Source organism: Aphelocoma coerulescens, chromosome 10 (genome assembly GCF_041296385.1).
Source record: "Aphelocoma coerulescens isolate FSJ_1873_10779 chromosome 10, UR_Acoe_1.0, whole genome shotgun sequence".
Classification (NCBI taxonomy): Eukaryota; Metazoa; Chordata; class Aves; order Passeriformes; family Corvidae; genus Aphelocoma; species Aphelocoma coerulescens.
In genome coordinates, this window is record NC_091024.1 from 2,740,086 (window position 1) to 2,761,907 (window position 21,822).

The window sequence follows — 21,822 nt, forward strand, 5'->3', positions numbered from 1 at the left end:
GGGTTTTGTGTGCTTGCATAGACCAAGGCACCTGGTTGTCATGGTTAGGAGAGAGGGTGACAGCTCTGAAGACTGATTGCTGTTGTCCAGGCTTTAAGTAGTTTCCCCAAATCTTATGGGACAGTAAAAACTCATTCAGTGTTTTTGGCTAATGTATGATTTAGCATTAGAGACCTCTTACATCTAGCTAAATCCAGAGTCTCTGTTGCACTGGATTTATGCTTAGCCTTGCAGAACTGCCTTGTAGAAGGCAGGGCTAGTCTGAGTATAAATTAGAGCAATCTAGGCATGTGAGCCCTCAGAAGTACAAAACGTGCTCTGGCCACTTCTTGCCAGCTCCTAATGCATCCTGTGCTGGTGTCAGATGGGATCTGTGCAGGATCCAGTGCTGCTGGCTCTGCATCAGCAGGGAGCTCCCCCATGGCAGGGGAATTCTTAGCTGAGCACAAGTAGGGGCTTTCCAGATCCTTTCTACTAGAAAGCAAAGCAGGACCTTGCATTTTTAAGGCTCTGGATATTTATGTGTTTATTTTAAACAAGAAATATCACTTTACCCCTCCCATCCATCTTTTTCTTCCAAATGCTTTTAGAGTTGTGAAAGTTGTAAATTGTAGTATTTATAAGTAACAATATTTGGTTATGATGGTGATTTTATGAGAAAAGATTGACTTTTTGCCCCTCATTAGTCTGATGGACTTCGCAAAATCTTAGTATGATGGTTTGTAGCAGGAAGACAGGAAACGTTTGGCTTTAGAATCAGATTTGGCTGAATCGTAGGGCTTCTGTAGCCAAAGTTATGAAAAATTGACCTTTTACTGAATGGAACATTTATCTGTTTTGTTTCTGTGAAACTATTTTTATGAGAATATTTTAGTTATATGCTCTTTTTCCTGATAAATGTAAGTTTAAAATAGTTGCTGTAGAGTAAAAGTCATTGAAATTTAGAGCTTTTATGAGATAACACTTCCAGTGTGAAGTTCGGGCCTAGGAGATTAAGACCCAAAACCCCACAGAATAAGAAAACATTGTAAAAGCATGGCTAGAATTTCATGGTGGCTAACTTTAAAAATAGCACTTTTTTGACACTGAAAACAAAATCAGAAAAAAAAAAAATGCTCTCACTAATTGTGTGTAGCAGTCTGCAATAGGGTATTGTTTCAATGTGCATACAATATTTTTTTTAAAAAACCCATCATACACATACACAATAGTTAGGGAAAATACCAGTTCAAGACAATTCAGCCAGATGTGCAGTGCTAACCAGTTGCAGCAGTGCAATAGCATTCAAATAACAAGATGGAAAAATGAAGAATGCGATCTTTAAAAAGAATCCATTTTTCTCCTCCAAACAGGATACCAGTCTAAGGCTGTGTTGGCATCACTCAAACAGCAGCAGTGCTCACTATTAGTAGTTCTTGATTTTAAAGTGATTTTTATTTCACTGTTATAAAATCAATCTTTTTTATAACTTTTCATCAGGAGAAGATACTTTTTGTAAAGGAAACATAATAATGCTCTAAACTGTCCCAGCTTTGTGTTTCGTGGTAGGAATTAATTAAGAAAATCACTTAGGACTTTGAGTAACTGGATTTACTTGAAAGATGTGATGAGAATGCTGCTGTCCAAATGTTAGATCTTGTGAAACTAAGGTCTATTCAGCCACCTTAACATTTTTTCTGTAACTCAAGGCTGGGTAGCTGTGCACATACTTATTGAGAAGAATAGATGAAAAGTGAATAGGGTTTATCTAATTTAATGTGACATGTTGGGCATAGGAAGTGGAATCATATTTGCCTTTATCTAGACTGAGAAAAAGCTAAGTCAGACAGAGTAAATAAAGGACCTAAATCTAATATGTAATGGCATAGTGTCCATTGGCTTCAATTTTCTCAAACTATGGCTCAGATGAATTTGAGTGTGGGTGTTAAACATTTTAAAGCAGTATTTAAACAGTTACTATACCTGCTAATGTCACGGATTTCAGTGGGAGAATAGACAAGCCAATTGGAATTCTTTCTACTTTGTTTCTGAAGCCTCTATAAAATAAGGAAAGTGCTTGAGTTGAACCCTTTACCACTCCTAATCCCTAGCTGTCTGGCAAGAAAACCTGTGAGGACCCATACTGATAGTGTGACTTCGAAATGAATAACTTGGCTGATTTTATTTTCTTTTAAAAAGATTTCTTTTTATAATTTATTTTATTGATCTATCAAAAAATCTTTGATAGATGCATGCTCAGGTTATTTGAGCATATATGGCTATTTTCATATACAAGAAACCAAATTGTTCACATGAAAAATGGCACATAGATATTGTAGTTTAAAATACTATGAATACAGAGAAATGCTAAAGTTCTTTTCTCCCTATGGAATTAAAAAAACAGGGTTCTTTAACTTGTTAAGCTTGACTATGTGTGTTTGTAATCAAGGGGAAACAGAGTACTTTAGAGCAGTGGTAATCAAAGGCCATAATCTCTCATCAACCAAATTGATAACCTTCTATTTGAGCATGTTAGGGGGCAGACAAAGTCAAGCTAAGATTGCTGTGCTTATGAGGACATCCAGATACTATCTGACAAATATTTTCCCATTTTGGAAAAAAGTAAGCATAATTACCTTGCAAAACATGTATGAAGTTCAGCTAATTGGGATTTTATGTGCAAACTGGAAGCAGATGGTAACTTTCAGCAACCTATTCCTAGTCAAGACGAGATATTAAAAATAAAGGCATTCCTGGTGGTAAAAATAAACATCAAAAATTTGGGCATCATTTTATACCTTCCTAAATGAAACATAGTGCCTTATATTTCAGAAGTTATTTTCATACCTATATACATAAGTATAAAATGTGCACAGATTGGAAAAAGAGTATGACAGCTTAACCAGAGTTTAAATATGTTCTATGATGGAGAATGTTTCCTTCTTATTGTAAAACACTGATCTTTATCTGTAAATGTTTCTTCTTCATTTTCAGTCTTGTGTATTGTGAACCAAACTTTGTAGAATGTAACAGAAAATCTACATTATATTTGCCATTAAATCACCAACATTATTTGCTGTAAAGGAAAGCAGCAGACTGAGTCTGACTTTTCAGCTTAAACTTGCTGAAACATTAAGGAATGTTCATTCAGGAACCATTACTAGATTTCCATAGAGGGAGTAAATGTATGCCCAGCACTTTTGACTGAATAGATATTTAAATACTCCAGTTACTTAAATTTGCATGCTGAAGAGAATTCTGGAGCACTGCAAATGACAGTGCTAAAAGTAACTTATGTTAACAAATGTATTTTCTTCATGGAGTTTCCATTCACAAACAATAAAATTTAATACAGGAAGAAAATGTTTGGTTTTTTTTCATTTTAAAGATTAGTTACCATTATTACTGCACTGTAGTCTACAGAAAATCCAGCACACTTTACTTTGGCCAAAATGAACTACATTAAACCACTGGGACAGATGTAATTTAATACTATCATTTTATGGAGAAGATTGCTTTATTTTGGCTGCTGTCATTCTGGATGTGTGTATATCAAGTTTCTGCATAATGTAGGGTGAGCTGTTCCAAAAAAATACTAAGCAACACTAATTCTGTTTTACTAACAAATATTTGCCTGTCTCCTACTCACTAATTGTCTTACTCTTTTAAGGGGTTTATTCTTACACAAGTTTACTTCTTTAAAGGGCTATGTGAGATTGAAAGGGATTGATCACTGGTTTGGAACATATTAACAGTGACAGTTATATAGGGACAAATTCTGTCACAGTTTACACACTGTCCAGACCCATTACTGCATGAGTGAAAATCAGAGCAGTTGGCCCTTGGCCTCTTTGTGAGCAAGAGGACTATTAAAGGTGAAATTCCCTTATCTGTTCTCACTCAGATAATTCTCTAGATTTCTATTTTTAGGGGTTTTTTAATAAGTATGTGATCATCTGTTCACTTTCGTTATTCCTAGGATGTCTAAATACCTTTCTACATTTAGGCCTTCATGCTCTTTATCATTAACATCAAAATGATAGAAAGTAAAATAAATTATGGGGCAACAGAGAATCAAGTGAGCTGAATGGCGTGGTTCATAATTTATCAGTTCTTTGACTTGAAAGACCAAAAAGACTCAGTAAATCTAAACCTGAATTTGAGGTGTTTCATATTGAAACATAAACAAGTAGAGAAAAGCACATATTAGTGAAAAGTATCATTTTACTGAAAACTCATTTTTTCCATTAAAAATCCAAACCAAGGTAACATGATGCAGAGCTACTGATGAGTTCTTATTACAAGAAATCTCTCCATCTAGAGTAACTACACATAAGGCAAGTAATAATAAAAAATCACAACCTTTCTTTGTCAGACTAAATTATATCTCCACTGATATGATTTCCCAGATTAGATTTTCTGCACGCTGGATAGGAAATCTTGTGACTCAAAGATAAAATGGATTTAAGTGGTAGTAATTTCTTTCTTTGTAACCCAAGATTGACTTGCTCCTTATCAGGGAGAACTTCAAATTGTTTCAAACAAAAAGCAGGGGTAGTTAGTAGAGTCTTAGATCAAAAGCGAGCCTAGGTCTGCACAGGGGGGCCAGTTGCCTGCTAGACAAACTGGTGTTACCTTCTGCAGTAGGATACAGTCTGGACAGACTTTAGGATTAAGCTTTGCAAAAGGAACAGCCTAAAAAAATACATTTTGAAAACTGTTACTTTTAGATTTTTCCTAGTGCTCCAGCTAATATTGTCTAAAACCTGAGAGCAGCTTCCTTAAGTAATTAATTTACATCAATTTGTTAATGCTTAATTGTTTGTTAGTAAATTATATGTGCTGAGATTCTACTTCTAGTGGTGTGGCTTTGTATTGTTTCAATTACGGATATTCTAAATTATTGTGTTGTATCTTTTTGGTTTTGGATAAACAACAAAAAAATCCCATGTTAATAGATCTTGAAACTCAGTGATTCTAAACATCTCCCATGGAAGCACAGCCAACCTGGCATGCATACTTGCCAACAGCTATAAAAGTAGTGTTTGCGTGGATGATATTTGGTCTGGCATTCAAAAGCTGCAATATTTAGTGTTTCTTGACAGATCACCAGGGAGACTTCAAGGTTTTACTCACCTACAGCTACTGCTGCTGTCACGTTACACTCATCCCTCCCCCGTGTTCAGAGGCTGAACAGAGTGAGTGTGTGAAGCAGCGCGGGGTATTGCTAGAAAAACTTCAGGTATTTTCAGCTTCCATCCCAGCTACCCCCACTTAGTGCCTTCACTACAGTCAGCAGAAGGGAGCAGTTTGCATCAGCCACGTCACTGCCAGGTTTAAACAGAGGGACTTTGCACAGGAGGGGCAGACACGGGCACATAATCTCTCCTGATGTCCAGGCAGTAACCTCAGGGAAAGAGGTGGAGTGGTAGTGCTGAACTGCTTGAGGTTGCATTACAATGTGCTTATGTCAACACTAATTAACACACGTTTTATGTGGCTCATTTGTCACATTAAAATTGCAAATGATACAGTGACATTTTCTCTAAGGTGTCTAAGAAAAGCTGTAAGTCTGCCTCTCTTCTTTCTTACCAACCAAGATAGTTAAACTGAAAAAGATTCAGGAAAAAGCCACATGGACCGATTAAAGGTACAGAACGACGACCATAAGAGTATGTTAGGACTCTCTGGAAAAAATCACTTAAAGGAGGAAGTGACAGAGATCCATCAAATGATGAATGTAATTGATGGAGTGGATGGGAATCAATTGTTTGTTGCCCCTCAAGTGTTTAGAGCCAGCAGGTATGAAATGAAACTAGTCAAGTACACATTAATAATCAACAAAAGGTGAGAGTTCTCCACCCGACAAGGTGTGGAAGTTCTTGTTCCTGGATGATCTACATGTTAAAATTATGCATGAGTTAAAAGGAAGTCTGGACAAATTAATATGTAAGAAATCTGTTGTTGGTAACTAAGGGTGCAGAACTGACATTCAGCCTAGGGAATTCTCTATAAAAATATAAAGTCCTGGGGAAATACGATCTTCACTTGGCCTCTGGTCCATACTAAGAGCTCACTTTCAGTTACAAGATGCAAGTGGCATTGGTTTGATCCACAGAGACTGCTTTTATTGTCATATATTCTACATTTTTATTCTGACTGAAGTATTTTAATGTGTTTTATCTAGCTGACAGTCCCTTACTTACTCATGGGCACGTGCTCAGGCACATGGTGGCATTTTGGTGCTTGTCCTGGGCAGGGCCAGGAGAGAGACTCAAAGATCCTTGGGGGTCCCTTCTGATATTCTGTGATTCTGTGATTCTAGGCACTTCCCTTCTTGGTTAGGTTGTTGGGTTCTTTGGGGTTTTTTTGCAGGGGGATGAGATGAAAGGAAACATCTCCTGATATTTGAGCTTTTTGAATTACTATGTTAAATATATCACCTTGCTTGTTTAATATTGTAGATGACAGCCTAGGACTTATTGTCTGCATGATAGTTATTGTTCACCTGGTCTAGTTAGTCCTGTTGGAACAACTTCCTGAAACAATAATACAGAAATTCAGAGGGCAGTATGTAGATCTCAGAGTAGGTGAGCTAAGGAAATTTTTAATTTGTCTAAGTAATTTTTTTACAGGGTCATAATGCTACTGTTCAGACCCATCTTAAATATGATTTTAGTATCTTTCTGTTCCACTTTTCATTACCACCATATGAATAGATTTTAAATGCACCCTGTAACCGTTTCCCTGAGATCATACTCTTCACAAAATAAGCTACAATACTGGAAATAGGGAGGTTTTTGAATTCTCATTTCAGCTTTGTGACTGATTCACATGACTTTGAACAAATCATGTAAGTATCTGTGCTGTCTCTAAATTGAAGATAACAGCAGCCTTATAGGAATGCTTTTAAAGTAAACTATGTAAAATTCTATGAAGATTTAAATCGTGATTTACTACTGTTTCTGAAATACTCCTTTAGGGATGGAAAAGCATGCTAATGAGGATTGGGTGCATAGAACTAGCTATGTTTTGTGGCTGGCTCAAAGTGATCTCTCATATGAATCAGAATGTGTGGGATGCAAGTGGAGTCTGTGTGCAGATGGGGTTTATTCTTCCTCTGTATTTCTCATGGTGCTTCATGAGGAACAAATATCTGCCTTCTCCTAGAACAGTGAGCAAGTCTGTTCTAGGACTTCTGCAGAACTCAACAGGGCTAACATTGTTTATTTTATACACATAATAAATTGGATCTTAAAGTCTACCAAGGAGTGTCAGGCCCCCTCTGACCTAGCAGCCTGACAGGTGATGCTGTGGTGTTGCCTGGGGTGCAGTCCCCCTAAATGTGGCTGTGAGAATGCTCTGAGTTACTTCTCTGCAGGAACTGTGGTGCCTCCAGAAGCAAGGTGTTCCCTGCCTAGGTGTTGTTCTGACAGACATTTGAGATTTTGCCAAATTGTGCAGTGAAATCTGGGATCCAAGAAGCTCTGTATTTTTACAGGTCAGGCATACACTGAGAAGATATAAATAGCAGACGATTCAGACTGTCCCTGCCCTAAAGAGCTTCTGAATGTTGCAAGTTGAATGGAAACAAGGCATTGCTCTGAGATAGGCAAAAGCTATTTCCTTTTATTACATGGCTCTCACAGACTTTTTTTCTTAGAGATCTTTTCTGTGGAAGCCTAAACTCTAAGAACTTGTGTAGTAACATGTGGGGTTTTTCACTTTCTAGTAATGAAGTCACACTATTTATAGCATTATCATGTAAGAATCCCAAGTAGTAATTACTAATTAGAAAGAGGGGGAAGATACTCATTTTACTGAGGAAATGAAGCCATGATGAATTAAAGAGACTTTCCCCAACTCACAAGAAACTTAATGTGGAGCTAGAAATTGAGCCCAGACCTCCTAAAATTCAGTTCACTGTTTCAGTCATATGACCATCCTTTTCCAAGTATCAAATATGTACACAAGGCTCTCCTGTTTAGTCTTCACATTAGTTTCCAATGAAACTTTGCCCTTTCACTTGTTTTAGCAAGAAGGCAAACACTTGCCCATTTGTCTCAATAGTAAGTAGAAACTGCTCTCCATACAGACGACAATTTCCTCTCCATTCACATGCTTCTCATCCTAGTATTAGAAGGCCAGCCTGTGTCAGCAAGGGCCTGTTTAAATTAGAAACCAAATAATATTTCAGGGATGCCTTGGGCTGTCTTGTGGAGAGGGTTCTTTGCAACCCTTGCCAGTTACTACTTGGTGGTCCTGCCAATCTTTGCTAAGTTTCAAAACAGAAGTTGCTCAAGCTGGAGCAGCGCTGCTCGCCTGGCATACGCAGCTGGGCAGCTGGAGAGCCGGGACCGAGCGAGGCCCGGCGCTCATCCAGGCACAGTTCACTAGACCTTGGAAAGGGACAGGGGAGTGGCACTGTCCTAATTGCTAACATTCCTCCTCTGCAAGACTTCTGATATTTATTTAATAAGCTCAGGCTCATAAAGTCTAAACAATTTAAGCAATCAAGTGGTAGCTGATGTGTATGTGCAGCTAGAGATGCAGCCAGACTAAGTGAAGAGTGAAATGCTTAATTTCTGACTTTGCTAAGCTTTATCTGGCAGTTGCAAAAGAAGTAATACCTCAGGCAGCTGTGCCCAAGAATGAAATATATGTTGTCAGGAGCTGTACTTCAGGCCAGGTTTGCACAGCCACAGCTCCTACTTGAGTGTGCATGACCCGTCTGCTGGCATGGTCTTCTCGTCCAGTGAGTAATACTCATAAGATCCAATCTGAAAGCTCCTGCCAGTGGCAGCAAAAATTAGGGATGTGAGTTCTCAGAGGGACAAAAGGTGGGTTCAGCTGAAACATGCAGGCATTCCCATGTCCCAGCAACAGTTGTTTGTAAATAGGCGCATGTCTTCACATGTAGAAAGGAGGGAGCATCCAGAGACTGCTGTGTGTGGAGATTTGTTATCTTCTGTGGAGTTGTTGCTGAGTATTTTAGCATTAAATGGGAAAAAAGCATCATTACATTCATTAGCATTTCATTCAGAATTATTTTTGGGTCATAGTGGAGAAGGGAGATATGGTAACTAGAAGTTAAACTTTCATTGATGGGATGAAGAGATCTGAGCTTCAAACTGGAAATGGGAGTTGAGTGGACATGGGACAGGGAGGAAAACCAAATTTTGATGAACCTGGGAGATGGTTTTTGTTGAAAAGAAAGAGCATCAAAATGCATGAAGTTTCTATACTTTCTCAAGAAAAATAAAAGAAACGTTATTTCAGCTCAGCTTTAACATACACAAAGGAAAGGCAGTGCTGAAAAGGAGACTATTTTTGCTGATTGTACTTTCGATGTTCTCTCATTAGTGGTCTTTTTCTAGTAAGAGGTCATTTACCACGTTTGATTCAAAGAGGTCCACTCTGCATAGTTTTAGAGTAACCTTGTTAATGTTCCTTTGATAACTTGTGCTTATCAGCCTAAGGCTTATTGGCCATAACTGCATTGTGAGCTGAGTAAATTGGTTGTTTGTGCATTTGCAAACAGTTCAGCCTGATTACATTCATCTAAGCACCAATTTTACAGCTGTGTCAGTGGGGCCATTACAGAACTTGAGCAAGCAAGCAGGCAGGCACCCTGCACATACCTCTCTCAGCATTGTGATTTACTGCCTCTATCTGCTGCCTTTTACAGCTGTGTGCTGGCTAATGTCCCTGTCTCGTTGGTTAGCTTGTTTCAGCCCCATAATGCTACATCCTTAGTGTGGAATCTGAATCTGACTTTGCCACCAGACTGGAAAACAGCCTGTGGCTTTTCTAAAGTTCTTTTCCCATCTTCCCTCTGGTTACCTTGTGCTTAGAAAAACAAACTGGTAGGGGTCATAACAGGTGGACACAAATACTTTCCTTTTGACCCACTTCTTTTTGACTAGTCTGTGTTCTTTGACCATTTTCCAAGGCTTCTCTTGTGTTTTGTTTTGACTTGGCCTGATAGCTGAAAGTTTTACTGTTAGTTATTATTTTTGACAGTTATGACAGTGATTCCACCCTCCCATAGTATCCTCTGACCTGCAGGTATTAGAATGCACAAAGATATGCCTAAAATGTCACAAAGGAATGCACATCACATACAGTTATGAATTAGTTCAGATAAACAGAGTACAGTATATCAAGGAGAAATGACAAGCATCACTGACTTGAATATCTACAGTGAGAAACAGTTTTGGAGTAATTTCTGATTATGGAGTTGGTACATTAAAACAATAAGGAGTAATAACTTGCCATTTTTCACTAAGCTACTGAGATTCACATTTAGATGGATTGAACTAATTAAATCAACAAAATATTGGCTATTGGGATGGAAGGGTTTGAAGTGCACAAGGAAGGTGGGAGGACACTAAACAACAGTTAAGTGTCTTAACAAGAATACTCTGGAAAGCATTTGGCTATGGTGGGTCCTCTGGAGGCTGAGTAGTTGGTTCTTTTTTGCTTCAGAACAAAAGGGAAAAGGGGCCACGTGGCTTCTTGGTTGATACCAGCTTACACTATTTGATATGTAAGAGATAATGGTTTCAGAACTCTTGTCATTATTTCATTTTTTTCATCACTAATTAATATGTAAACAGAATAAAATTATCATTCTTAACCATGGCTGAAGGTTCACATATTAATATTTTTTCAGGTGGAACTCGCAGAAATTTGCACAAAGAGCGAACGTTACATTGGCACAGAAGGTGGAGGAATGGACCAGTCAATCTCTTTTTTGGCAGAGGAAGGAACTGTATGTGGATCTTTGTAATCTAAACTAACAATGTAATATTAATTTATGCAAGCAAAAAATGCCTTCATTGGTATCTAGCAGAAAAACAAGACAAGAAACTGGAACTCCTTAGTAAGCAGTATAAGCACCATTAGTACACAAATGAATCAGGAATTAAATTTATGAACAGGACAAGTAGGACAAGTTTGAATGAATAAGATGAGGAAAATTAGAAATAGCAAGGTGGAAGGAAAAGATGTGGGAAAAGATGTACTCTAGAAGAGCACCAGGTTCCACTACTTGACTAATTCATGCTGAACTTAGAATGTTTCCCATATAATGAAAGCTGAATGGTCGGCATGCCTTGTATTCAGTGCAAATGGGATAATTATTACAAAAATGCTTTCTTGAAACTTCTTATAACCAAACAGTTCTAGGAAGTTTTGCCAGGTTCAGTTACAAAGACAATGGAGACTTTTTTTTTCACCAGTTTTGCTAATTCCAGACAATTCTGTGGCTGGATTTTGATGCAGAAGGCATTTAGCAGTCTTAAACGTGCTGACAGAAGGTGAACTAGCTGTGATAAACAGGACCTGCCAAGTTATGCATGAGTGCTTGCAGTGGAATTTACAGTGAGGTTCATCCACTGTCCCAGAAGGTGCACAGGACTGCAACTGTTCAAACCTCAGACCTGTCAAAATACTTTTATTGGAATTAATGTAGTGTTTCATGACAACCTTTACTTTCCTTATAATTGTGGCATTATATCTCTACAGCTTTTGTTCCTTAATGACATGTCTTCGATGAGCTTACACAGACAAAAACTATTTCTTAGAATTACACCAAACATTTAATGCCATCATGAGACACATGTATTTGCAATTTCACATCACTTGTACCTATTCTACGCCTTTCCTTCATGTTTATACTGTTAGCAGTAAAAACACAGCTACATGAATAAGGAAAGAAGGAAGCAGCATATTTTCCTGCCATACACAGAGATGATCATGTAAGTGGAAGCCTTTCTGATATATAGCTGTGGTAACCAAAAAGACAAAGAAAATATTGAAAAAGATGAGAAAAGAAATTGTGAACAAACCAGAAAATACCCTTGCTTCAGTGTACTTGCAGCTGAATGCAGCTCTAGCCTCCCACCTCAAAAAGACAAGAAAAGTACAGTACAGGACACTGAGATTTATCAAAGCTATATTTTTTTATATAAACATTGACTGAATAATTTAAAACTTTTCAGCTTGGAAAACAAGCTTTGAGGGTGATACTTTGAAGCTTTGTAAATTCCCTAAAGGAGTAAAGAGAAGGTAAATGGAGAATTCAATCTTTTTCATAACTGAAGAACTAATAGAAACACAATGACATTAGCAAGCAGCTTGTAAAAAACAAACAAGGATGTTTGGGTTTTTTTCCAAGACATTCATTGTTAAATTGAGAAATACCGTACATTGTGGAAGGCAGAAGTTTTAAAAGGACTCAAAAAAGACCTTTTTGGATACACTAATAGAGTATTAACCTATATGTGGCTATTCAACATATAGTCAGATGTTTCTTCCAGTGTAAGTATAACCATTGTAATCTTTGCTTATGGGAATCTGGAAAAATATACCCCAAGAAAAGATTGCTTTGTACATGTTCTAGTTTTATATTCCCCCTAAACAGCCATTTATGGCTACTGTCAGAGTCAGGACACTAGACCAGCTTAGTGGTATGTTCTAGTCTAATGTAGCAGATCTTAAAGGGTATATTTAAATGTAAGCAAGTCTGTCTGTCTTGATAGTAATTCTGTGATGGGGTCCAGAATCTCAATGGCAGGGAGTAACACACATGCTGTACATAATGTACAAGGAGATTTGTCATTGTTTATTTAGCACTCTAGCTGCTCAAGGAACTCTCTGGGGGTGAACAATGCCAAAACCAGTAAGACGTCCCTGCTTGCAGAGTTACAGTCTATTCTAAGAAGCCAAAGCAGGGCACATGATTTACAACTTATCCCAGTGAAAAACCAGATGTGAATTTAATCTTTTGATTACATTACATCCTGAATTATTTAATTAATGGATGCCTAGCTTATTCCATGTAAAGGTCACAAATGCTGGGAACATCATACACAGCTTGTGTAAGCATGTGTGAGGCAAGGCAGTCTCTTATGTCAGAAAGGAGGAAACAGCAACTACATCCTTATATATAGTTTTATTTAGTTTCTTTGTTTGATTGCACCATGATCACTGTCTCAAATCAGTCCTAAAATGTTGGTACCATACTGTACCTCAGTGAACTAATCTTGCTGTAGTGCAAAATCAGAAGACTGAGGGGAAGATGGACATTGATGAAGGGGCAGGGAATGCGAAGCCCCTTTTTTCTAGTGGCACACACATTAGCTTCAGCCAGGCCTGGTACTTCTCTGCAGATCAAAGTGAAACTGTTGTCTTAAACAGGCAAGAAAAATAGGTTGGGTGGGGTTCTGTGAAATGCTGAAAAAACCCAAAGACTTAATGGAAACATTTTAAAATCCAGCTACAGGGAAAGGTTTGAAATGTATGTGTAACGTGACCAATGAGGTTAAACCTCTTTTCTTGCTGTTTCATGTCAGTTTTCCTTCCTTAACTGTCCCTGGATTTTCAAGAGAAAAAACATGCAAATTTGCATTTGATTTATAGAACTAAGTGCACTGTTAGCTAGTAGTAAATTAAAACTAACCATTCATTTTTCTTTCAATAGGCCAAGTTGATAGAGTTCAGTCCACTGAGGGCAACTGATGTTAGACTTCCAAGTGGAGCAACGTTTGTTATTGCTAACAGTTGTGTTGAAATGAATAAAGCAGCAACTTCTCATTACAATATTAGGGTAATGGAGTGTCGGCTGGCTACAAAGGTAACACATGGCTTATGTCAAACTCTAATGAAACCTTCATCTAAATATGTGCTTTCTTCCACTTCTGACTGATTGTGTCTTTAACACCTGGCTAGGTGCTACTCTTTGTATAATTTTTCTTTCCAGAACCAGACACTTCCATCTGCAGGAGCAGAACTCCTGCTGAGCTTAATGGAACTGCAAGGACTGTGTCCTTATATAGAAGATTATGTGATTGAGTTCTCTTAAATTTTTTTTGTATTATATTTTGTTAGAGGAAATAAGTCTATTTTTTCAGAAAAAAAATATTCCCAGTTAATACGATAGACTGTTTCTAATTAAAGCTAAATAATGACAAATAATGGAAAGCAAGCAGCATGGCCACATGTTTATATGTATATATGGCAATAGATGTGTATTTTCTAGGATTTAGAGAACATACAAGCTAGTAGTTGGAGGCCTGGAAGTAATATTAGAAATGCTGAATAGCAGCATGTATGTCAGTGTAAAGTTTAAAAATAGGCTTGAGTCAAACCCCAACATTTAGCTTGTACTGCCAGTTTACAGCTTGAAATTATCTCTGAAACGTATGGAAATTGAACGGGGGAAATCTAAGTTCTGCTTTAATTCTGGATTTTCAGGAATATGTAGAGGTAGGGTTTGATTTGAGTTTTTATGGGAAGACAGTACATTTTTCTTTGATAATAGTAAATGATGAGCAAGCATAAAGATTCACTGCATTTATACCCAACATAGGGCGCTGTGTGAAAGAACAAAATGTGGGTCACAAAGTCTAGAAGAAAGCTTCGAAAAATGCAGCGTGGAACTTCTTGCCACAGAACATTTGATCAATATGCAAAAGTACTTTGAACATCTGTTGGCATCATGATTCTATAAAAAAATAATTTCTTACAAGTTTTAGTTGGTGCCAAAAAAGTAGTTGAAGAGATGATCAGACACTGACAAAATGTATTATAAAATAATTTGCTGAGATATTTTTTGAGGAGGGAAGCTAAACTTTGGATGACTTTTAAAATGTGCTTTAAAAGTATAAAAGTATAAAAGAAATAGTTGCATTTCAGTTGTGTATAAGACATGGTAAAACAAATAGCACTAATGACCACAGTTAAAGCTGCTGTCACTGATGTTAATAAGAAGATTCTTTAGCCATTAAGAAAAGGAAGATAAGAACCAGTCTATTTGTTAGTTCTGTTGTAACTGATAAATCTATAATTTGGGATTGATAATTGACAGAATACATATTTTTAAGGAAGGGCTTCTTTTGGAAATTCTTTTTTTTTTTTGCATAAGGAATAGAGAGCCTTCACAGATAATCTGTTCTAAAAGGCACTGTACAACAAGTGCATTAAGCTGTGAGAGCTTTTGAAGTTACTGTTCCATATACCAGACTCTGTGAATTGAATCACAGTTTTCTAAATTACTTTAAATTATCAGTCCTGTGCAGTAAACTGAAGAGGTAGTAAGGAAACATCATTTTTTTTACATTCCTGTTAGCTATGATGCAATCTCTAAAAATGTACTTTTAGCAGATGCTTGATTGTAAGGAGACTAACAACATACACCTGTCTGTTTTTACACATATGCTACCCAGATGGAAAGCTGCACACACTATAAAAATACATTTAGGAAGAGGTCACAGTGGGGTGAAGGAGGGCAGGTATGTAAGTGGAAACAGGGAAGTCTTTTAAGCACCATTAAGCTAATGGAACTATGAACTAACATGCTGGGCCTTGCAATAGTGCTTTAAAAGAAATTCTCATTGTAAGTACCTTAGGATAGGCTTTTTTCCCCTCTTCTGCTGTAGGTAATTCTAGAATTTCATACTGCTTGCAGAAATCTCTGTGTCGGCAAAGATGCCAACACAACATATTCCTGCTGGCATTAGTGTAGAACATTTTGGTATCAGTCTGTCCTACAGCAAGTGAGCTCTTGATCACCCTGGCAAATTATCTTTCTTAGATTCTGTTCCTTTCCCTCCCCTCTAGACAGTCATTCTTTTGCCTTTTTCTTTCCCTTTCTATATTGTAGCAGCCTCTGAGTGCTCTCCTGCACTCCGTGTTCAAAGCCACCTGTGTTCTGCAGAGCACTCGCACTAACGAAGGGACTGGAGTTGTCCCTCATCGTTCTGAGCTCTGACCTGCTCACTGGGCTCCCCCTGCTTCAGCATCAGTGTTGTGTGGGGCCAGCAGTGTCTGCAGCTGCAGAGCCATGAGCAGCTCACGGGCACAGATGCTCAGATGGCTTTATAGAAATGTCGTGTGCAAGGAGGTGATGCTGCTGTACAAGTATTCCTGGATGCATTCCTAGTCAGACTTTCTTTTATTTATATTTGTCCCATCATTTACCAAGTACGTTTTCCTCTCAGTTATTTACAGTTCTCCAGTGTGCCTATGTTGAACAATAAAGAAGAATAAAGCCCACAGATTCTATATCCTGGCAGTTAAGAGCCAGCTGCTCGATGTCCACATATTTAATCCATCTAGTCAGAGATCATCAAGGAAATACCCAGCTGTGGGAGCAGTATTGAGATTACTTTTTGTACATTAAAGAGATGGGATTTTTTTCCCCATTTCTGTCCCATGTCCATTACAATTTGAGCTGCTGCAGCTAGACTGTTTTCAAAAACCATTTCTGTTTGCCCCTAATATTTTTCCCAGTACTGTTAGAATCAAAACTTTGCTATAAGCAGGATAGACCTTTCCAGCAAAGCCATGCCCACTGGCCCAACAGGGTCAGTTTCCATTTGACCTGTAAAACCCCAGTGTCATCAGCTTGCCTGAAATACAGCATCTCCCTTGAAGTACAGAAATGGCAACAGATGTGACAATGCATGTGGCATATTTCTGCAGGGGATTATTTATTAAAAAAGGAAGTAGAAAAATTTTTGTTGCCTTATAGAATATTGTTGTTTTTAAATTCTGTTTAACTTCTCGTAATAAAGTACAAGGGATGCTGAATATTGGGATTAAAGCATGAGAAAAATAATTTCCATTCATTTAGCACCTTGAAGCAGATCAAAAGCATGTCATAAACATGCACCAACATACAACATATTTAAGTAGAACGAAGCAGTAAGTTTTATTCTAACTTACCAGTAAGTAAGCTAAAATACAATTACATAAAGGCTGTGGAGTTTTAGGTACTCATAGTCTTTGAAAAGGAGGCCAGAAGTGACTTAAACAGTATTTTACAAAAAAAATTCTCTCACCCTGATTTCTGCATTAGGCACTAAACAGTTCTGCTTCTTTCTCTACCACTGAACATATAAAATTGTGTTTTAGTGACAGCAGAGTTATGTGATTAGGATTTTGTTTGTTTTGCTCTGCTGAGCCTCACATAAATCCCAGCAAGTCACTAGATGGCACCAAAAGTAGTTAATTTTTAGATACTGCAATAAAGCAAAACTGGAAGAGCCCCTGCAAAAGCACTGTTGGAGGAGAGTGAGAATCCACACCAGATAGCAGGGCAGCAGATCTGCTTAAATTTCATCCTGTAACTTTGCACAAAACAAGGCAAATACTTTTCAGACATGCCTGCAAATCCCATGACTTTTTTAACCCAGGAAATTAAATGGCTTTGCTGAATCAAGACATAAATGATTTCAAACCAATCTCCATCAAAACCAGCGCTTATTAAAAAGAATAAAACACCCTGGGTGAAATCTTGGCCCTTTTAATGAGAGGTTCGAATGCTGATTTGTATAGATAAATGATTTCATTCCCTGGTCTTGCTGCACTGGTTTGAAACTCTTTCCAAACATACAGCTTGATTTAGAAGTTTTAAATTCACTTGAAATGGTGCAGCACTGGAGATACACCACATGCCTATGAACACAGTAAAATGACATTAGTGTGTACCTGCTAACCTTTGTTTTACTTTGTAATCTGTTGAAATTACAGGTGGTATGTCAACGACCACTGACTATTCTTCTATAATTCATGACATCAAAATATATCACCTTATGAGGAAAGCTGCTTTACCACTTTCATTAGACACATGGGAGCATCAACATATTGCAGCCTTCCAGAAAAAAGCCTGTTGGACATCCTGCCTTTCAGGATTCTGGTGTGTTGAAGTAACTTGTCAAAACATCACAGAGATACACAAAGCATGGTACCATTGCCAGGAGAGGGCAAAGCAGGTCCACCTATAACTAATGAATATCACAGCAGCCATATGGGAATGGAATAGATTCTGACCAACATCGTAACATTCCTGCAAAGGCTCAAAAGTTCCTTTAAATTGGTTGTAAAAAGAAGGTACTTAAAATTTACTTAAAACTCCAGAGATTGAGAAAGGTTACAGTTATTCTCCCCACAAATCTTATGATCATATTTTTAAGGCTATTACAAGAGAAGATTTTAATGACAGCCTCAGATGTTCACCAGAAAATTCCAGGAGCATATTGGAAATGTCAAACTGAAATGGTAGAGCAAATACTAATAGTATGGAAATAGATTTTTTAAGGACTTTTAGTGTTACAACATCATAGCACTTGTATAAACAGTTGTCCAGATGGGATTGTAAAAGTCTAGTAAGTGCTTGAAGTAACAAAGTCTGTGGAAGAGGATAAATCACTAACTTGATACCACACAAATAATGCCAGTAGGGCTTTTACAGACAGTATCTGATTTGAGGGAAGAATATGTCATTCACAGACCTTTATAATAAATATAACTGTTGACTGCTGTGTACTGATAGAAAGTAGGTTCTGATGGTTCCTAATTAAGAAGTGAAAAGAGAAAATGGGCCCTAAAGATACTTATGGACAACTAATAGTTTTAAACAGAAAAGAACAATATTTTCTATTTTCTTTTTTTTAAATTTTAGCTTCTCTCAAAGTCAAAAGGCTTGGAGTGGAAAAAAATGTTGAGACTCCACGATGTACAAACCAAACTAGGAGTTAGCCTAGAGGAAATGCTGACCATTGTCGAGGAGGTATTACATCCTGAGCCTTACAGTGCAGAGGAAATTTGTAAATGCCTGGGAATTACCCTGGAGGAGCTCCGCTCTCAGATCCTTAGTCAAAACATGCAAGATGGTGAGCATATATGAAATGGGGGGGTTTACTGTACAATGTTTGTGTTATATAAAAAGTTTATGCATTAATAAGTAGTGCAAGTGGAAGTCTTGCCAGAATACTTGGCTAAATCTTGGTTGGGAAGTGAAAGAATTGATACCAGCATCAATTGGTATTTTCATTCTAACTTTTAACTTAAAATAGAGCAAACTTTGATTTTGATTGAACTGTTTCCAAAATTATGGAAATAGCAGATCACTTAACTGGTGTTCAAGACTAGCATAGATGAGCCTGTGTTTCTGTTTTGAACTGATCAATACATGATCACTTCCTAAAAAAGGCACTGGGCAGCAAGTCTTGATCTCTCCTGAGAAAGTTTCTGTCACTGTCAATATTTCTTTGTTTTTTAAGGAAGATGTTGGTGGAGATGAACAATTCACTATCTAAAGTATTTCCCATGTATTACTGTTTAGGATTATACTATATAGTCATGAGCATTGTCACACATGAAATGTATCCTGGATGCATATAGTAAGGTTGCTAATAATACCAAATAGAGAATTTATGAAATAATTTGTTTGCTTTCATAACAGGTTTCCAATTGAGATCAGAATCTTTCTGTAAGAACTACATAGAATCCTTCTTCCTTCTTTCCATTCTGTAGCCTTAATACCTGTATTCTTCTGGAGCCAAGTTACATCCTTGCCAGTCCTTCCCAAGACTGCTTTCAGGAATGTATACATTCTATGTGTATAGATCTGTAATGTATCCATCTATACTGACACTTACTTAAATAATCCGTCCATCTGGAGAGATTGTGAATTTTATATATTGACCAAGGAGCAGGTCCTGAATCTTTAACCTGTTTTGCATCCCAATGGTATCAGGCAGTATGAGACCCTCTTATTGTCTAACTACACTGCCAGAGGATACCAGGATGGAATAAGATATCTTAAGCCAGCTCCTGTCTCCATAGAAAGAGTTTTGATAACTTTGTACTGTCTGTACATGAGCAATATATGAACCATGTACCTGCACTCTGCAGCATTTTCACGGGAAACTGCAGGATTGTAAATCTCTTACATTGTCCCTGTACTTTCCCCTTCATGAAGCAAAGCAAGACTATTAACTTACAGATGTTTACACTCCTTATACTTGGTTTATAAAACAGAATTCTACAGTTCTGCAGAACTGAGTTGTTTATACAGGTTATCTTGATTTTTTTTCCAAAAAGAAATCTAGATGAAAAATTTAGACATAAAAGCTATAGAAGAAACTCAAAGGAAATTTTATACTGTAGCTCTGAATACCATTTGCAGATGTTTGCTGAACAGAATCTCTTAAACTTGCATGACCATGATTTCATTTGATAAGACCAATTAAAAAGGATTATGCTGAAAGCCTCTTTGCATGTACAATATAAAATTAAATAACAGATTTCTGTAAAACTTATGCAGAAGAAACAAGACAGACACAGAAAGAATCTGAATCTGCTGGTTTTGTTACACACTATGCAAATTACGTGTTTTGTTGGCTTTGGAACACCAGAGGCTGTTTGAAGAAAACATTTTTCTTACTTCCCCTCTACTTTCCCACTCTATTTTAATGACAATGCCTGGCTTCTTCATGTGAGAGAGAGAAAACATACTGTCAAATAAGTAACCTCTGCAGAGAATTTCAGAGCCTCACTGAATTTCTTTGTTCAACATGAAGAACAAACCATAACATTTAGGGGATCTTTTCATGCCCAGGGATCGTTACAGGTATTATTTTGTACTGGCATTGTGTCTCATGGTTAAGGATCTAAAAGTGCTCTGTACATACTGGTTTAGCCCTAAGTCCAGCTTCCCCTCCTCTACTCCTCCAGTGACTGTACTGTATACTTACATGAAGTTTTATCAGTGTGTAAGGATGACCAGATAAAAGCTCCAAATCTCAAAGGAACATGGTATGGACTGGCTTTGGTCAAGTCCCAGGCCAGGTCTGGAAGCATACAGCCACTCTGCATCCCTTTTACAGGCAATTACTCAAGGATTTCTGCAGTTCCCCATTGCACAGTCCATTCGTTCCCCACGTTTGGAGAAGTACAGATGGTGTATAAAGCCTCTCTAAACTTCTTGCAGTTGTTCCTTGGCCAACTTAAAATCCTGAGTTTAAAGCTCCCTTGCAAATGTTTACACACGGATTGCACTTGTGGCTTCTGAACATCTCTAGAAAAATAATATTTATTACTTTCTAAGATGCATTGTGCCATAATTTTGGCTTGGACTCGAGTGCTTCACAGAACATGTAGTGTGTGGTGATTGTGGGACATTAAGTATTTATAAGCTTCACCACAAAAGGATATTCTCCTGTAAAACATGTATTCCTTTAACCATGAAATGTTTTTTCTTCTTAAATGAGGTATTTTTTAAACCCATTTTTCCTTTTCATGTATAAAATTTTAATCTAATTCTGACATTTAAACCTGAAAATGAAATCACCATGGGACAAGCAGGCATCCATTTGCTGTGTGGATTTGGCTGTTTAACTCCTATTTGTCCCCTGGAAAGAGAATTGTAAATCTGTGCTGCAAACCTACGAGTGGTGCTTGAACAGCCGTTCATGGGCGTTGATCTCAGTGCAGGAACAGCTTCCACACTCCCTGCACTGTAGCTGTAGGTGTAGGCAGGTGTAGGTGAGGGGGGTCTTGGGTGTTTTGTCAGGCTGTTCTGGGGTACAAAAAGCTCTCTCTGTGCATCAGTAGATGCCCTGTGTGACCAGAAGTTACACCTCCAAACCGATAGACCTGAGAGCACTTTCCAGTTTAAGGGTCCAGGTTCTTAGTTCAGCCTCACCCTGATCCATGTCATGGAGAAATTTTGGGACATACCAAAGAAACAGAGATGTGGCTGCTCCAGGCAGATCCCATACCTGGAGGATGGAGGCTTTTGGGGTGTGCCACAGGTAGGCACAGGCACTGAAGAGTCTAGGTTAGTTGCAAAAGCCTTGTTAAAGCCATCATTCCTCTGGAGGAAAAATCACTTTAAACCAGTAGTTATCACAATCTCAAAACAGGTGTCTGCTAAATGTGTCACTGAATCCAGCGGTGACTCGTCCCCTGGTTTACTTTCAGAGAGCCAGATTGCAAACAGTTACTTGAGCAGTCCCGGGAGAGTAACTGCTCCCCACTTCAAGTAAGGGG

General features: G+C 37.8%; 1 protein-coding gene and 1 long non-coding RNA gene across 2 annotated transcripts in view; one reads left to right on the forward strand and one right to left on the reverse strand.

Moving 5' to 3' along the window:
• Positions 1 to 21,822, forward strand: part of GALK2 (galactokinase 2) — a 46,900-nt gene that overhangs the window by 13,536 nt on the left and 11,542 nt on the right. The window contains exons 6-8 of the mRNA XM_069026352.1: positions 10,655 to 10,753; positions 13,466 to 13,618; positions 18,449 to 18,659. Of these exons, the coding sequence (XP_068882453.1) occupies positions 10,655 to 10,753; positions 13,466 to 13,618; positions 18,449 to 18,659 (463 nt within the window). The remainder of the gene's footprint in view (positions 1 to 10,654; positions 10,754 to 13,465; positions 13,619 to 18,448; positions 18,660 to 21,822) is intronic.
• The window catches only part of LOC138116723 (uncharacterized), an 80,559-nt gene that overhangs the window by 3,796 nt on the left and 54,941 nt on the right, over positions 1 to 21,822 (reverse strand). The window contains exons 2-3 of the long non-coding RNA XR_011154312.1: positions 2,616 to 2,697; positions 1,963 to 2,036 (exon numbers count right to left, since the gene is read on the reverse strand). This is a non-coding gene — a long non-coding RNA (uncharacterized lncRNA). The remainder of the gene's footprint in view (positions 1 to 1,962; positions 2,037 to 2,615; positions 2,698 to 21,822) is intronic.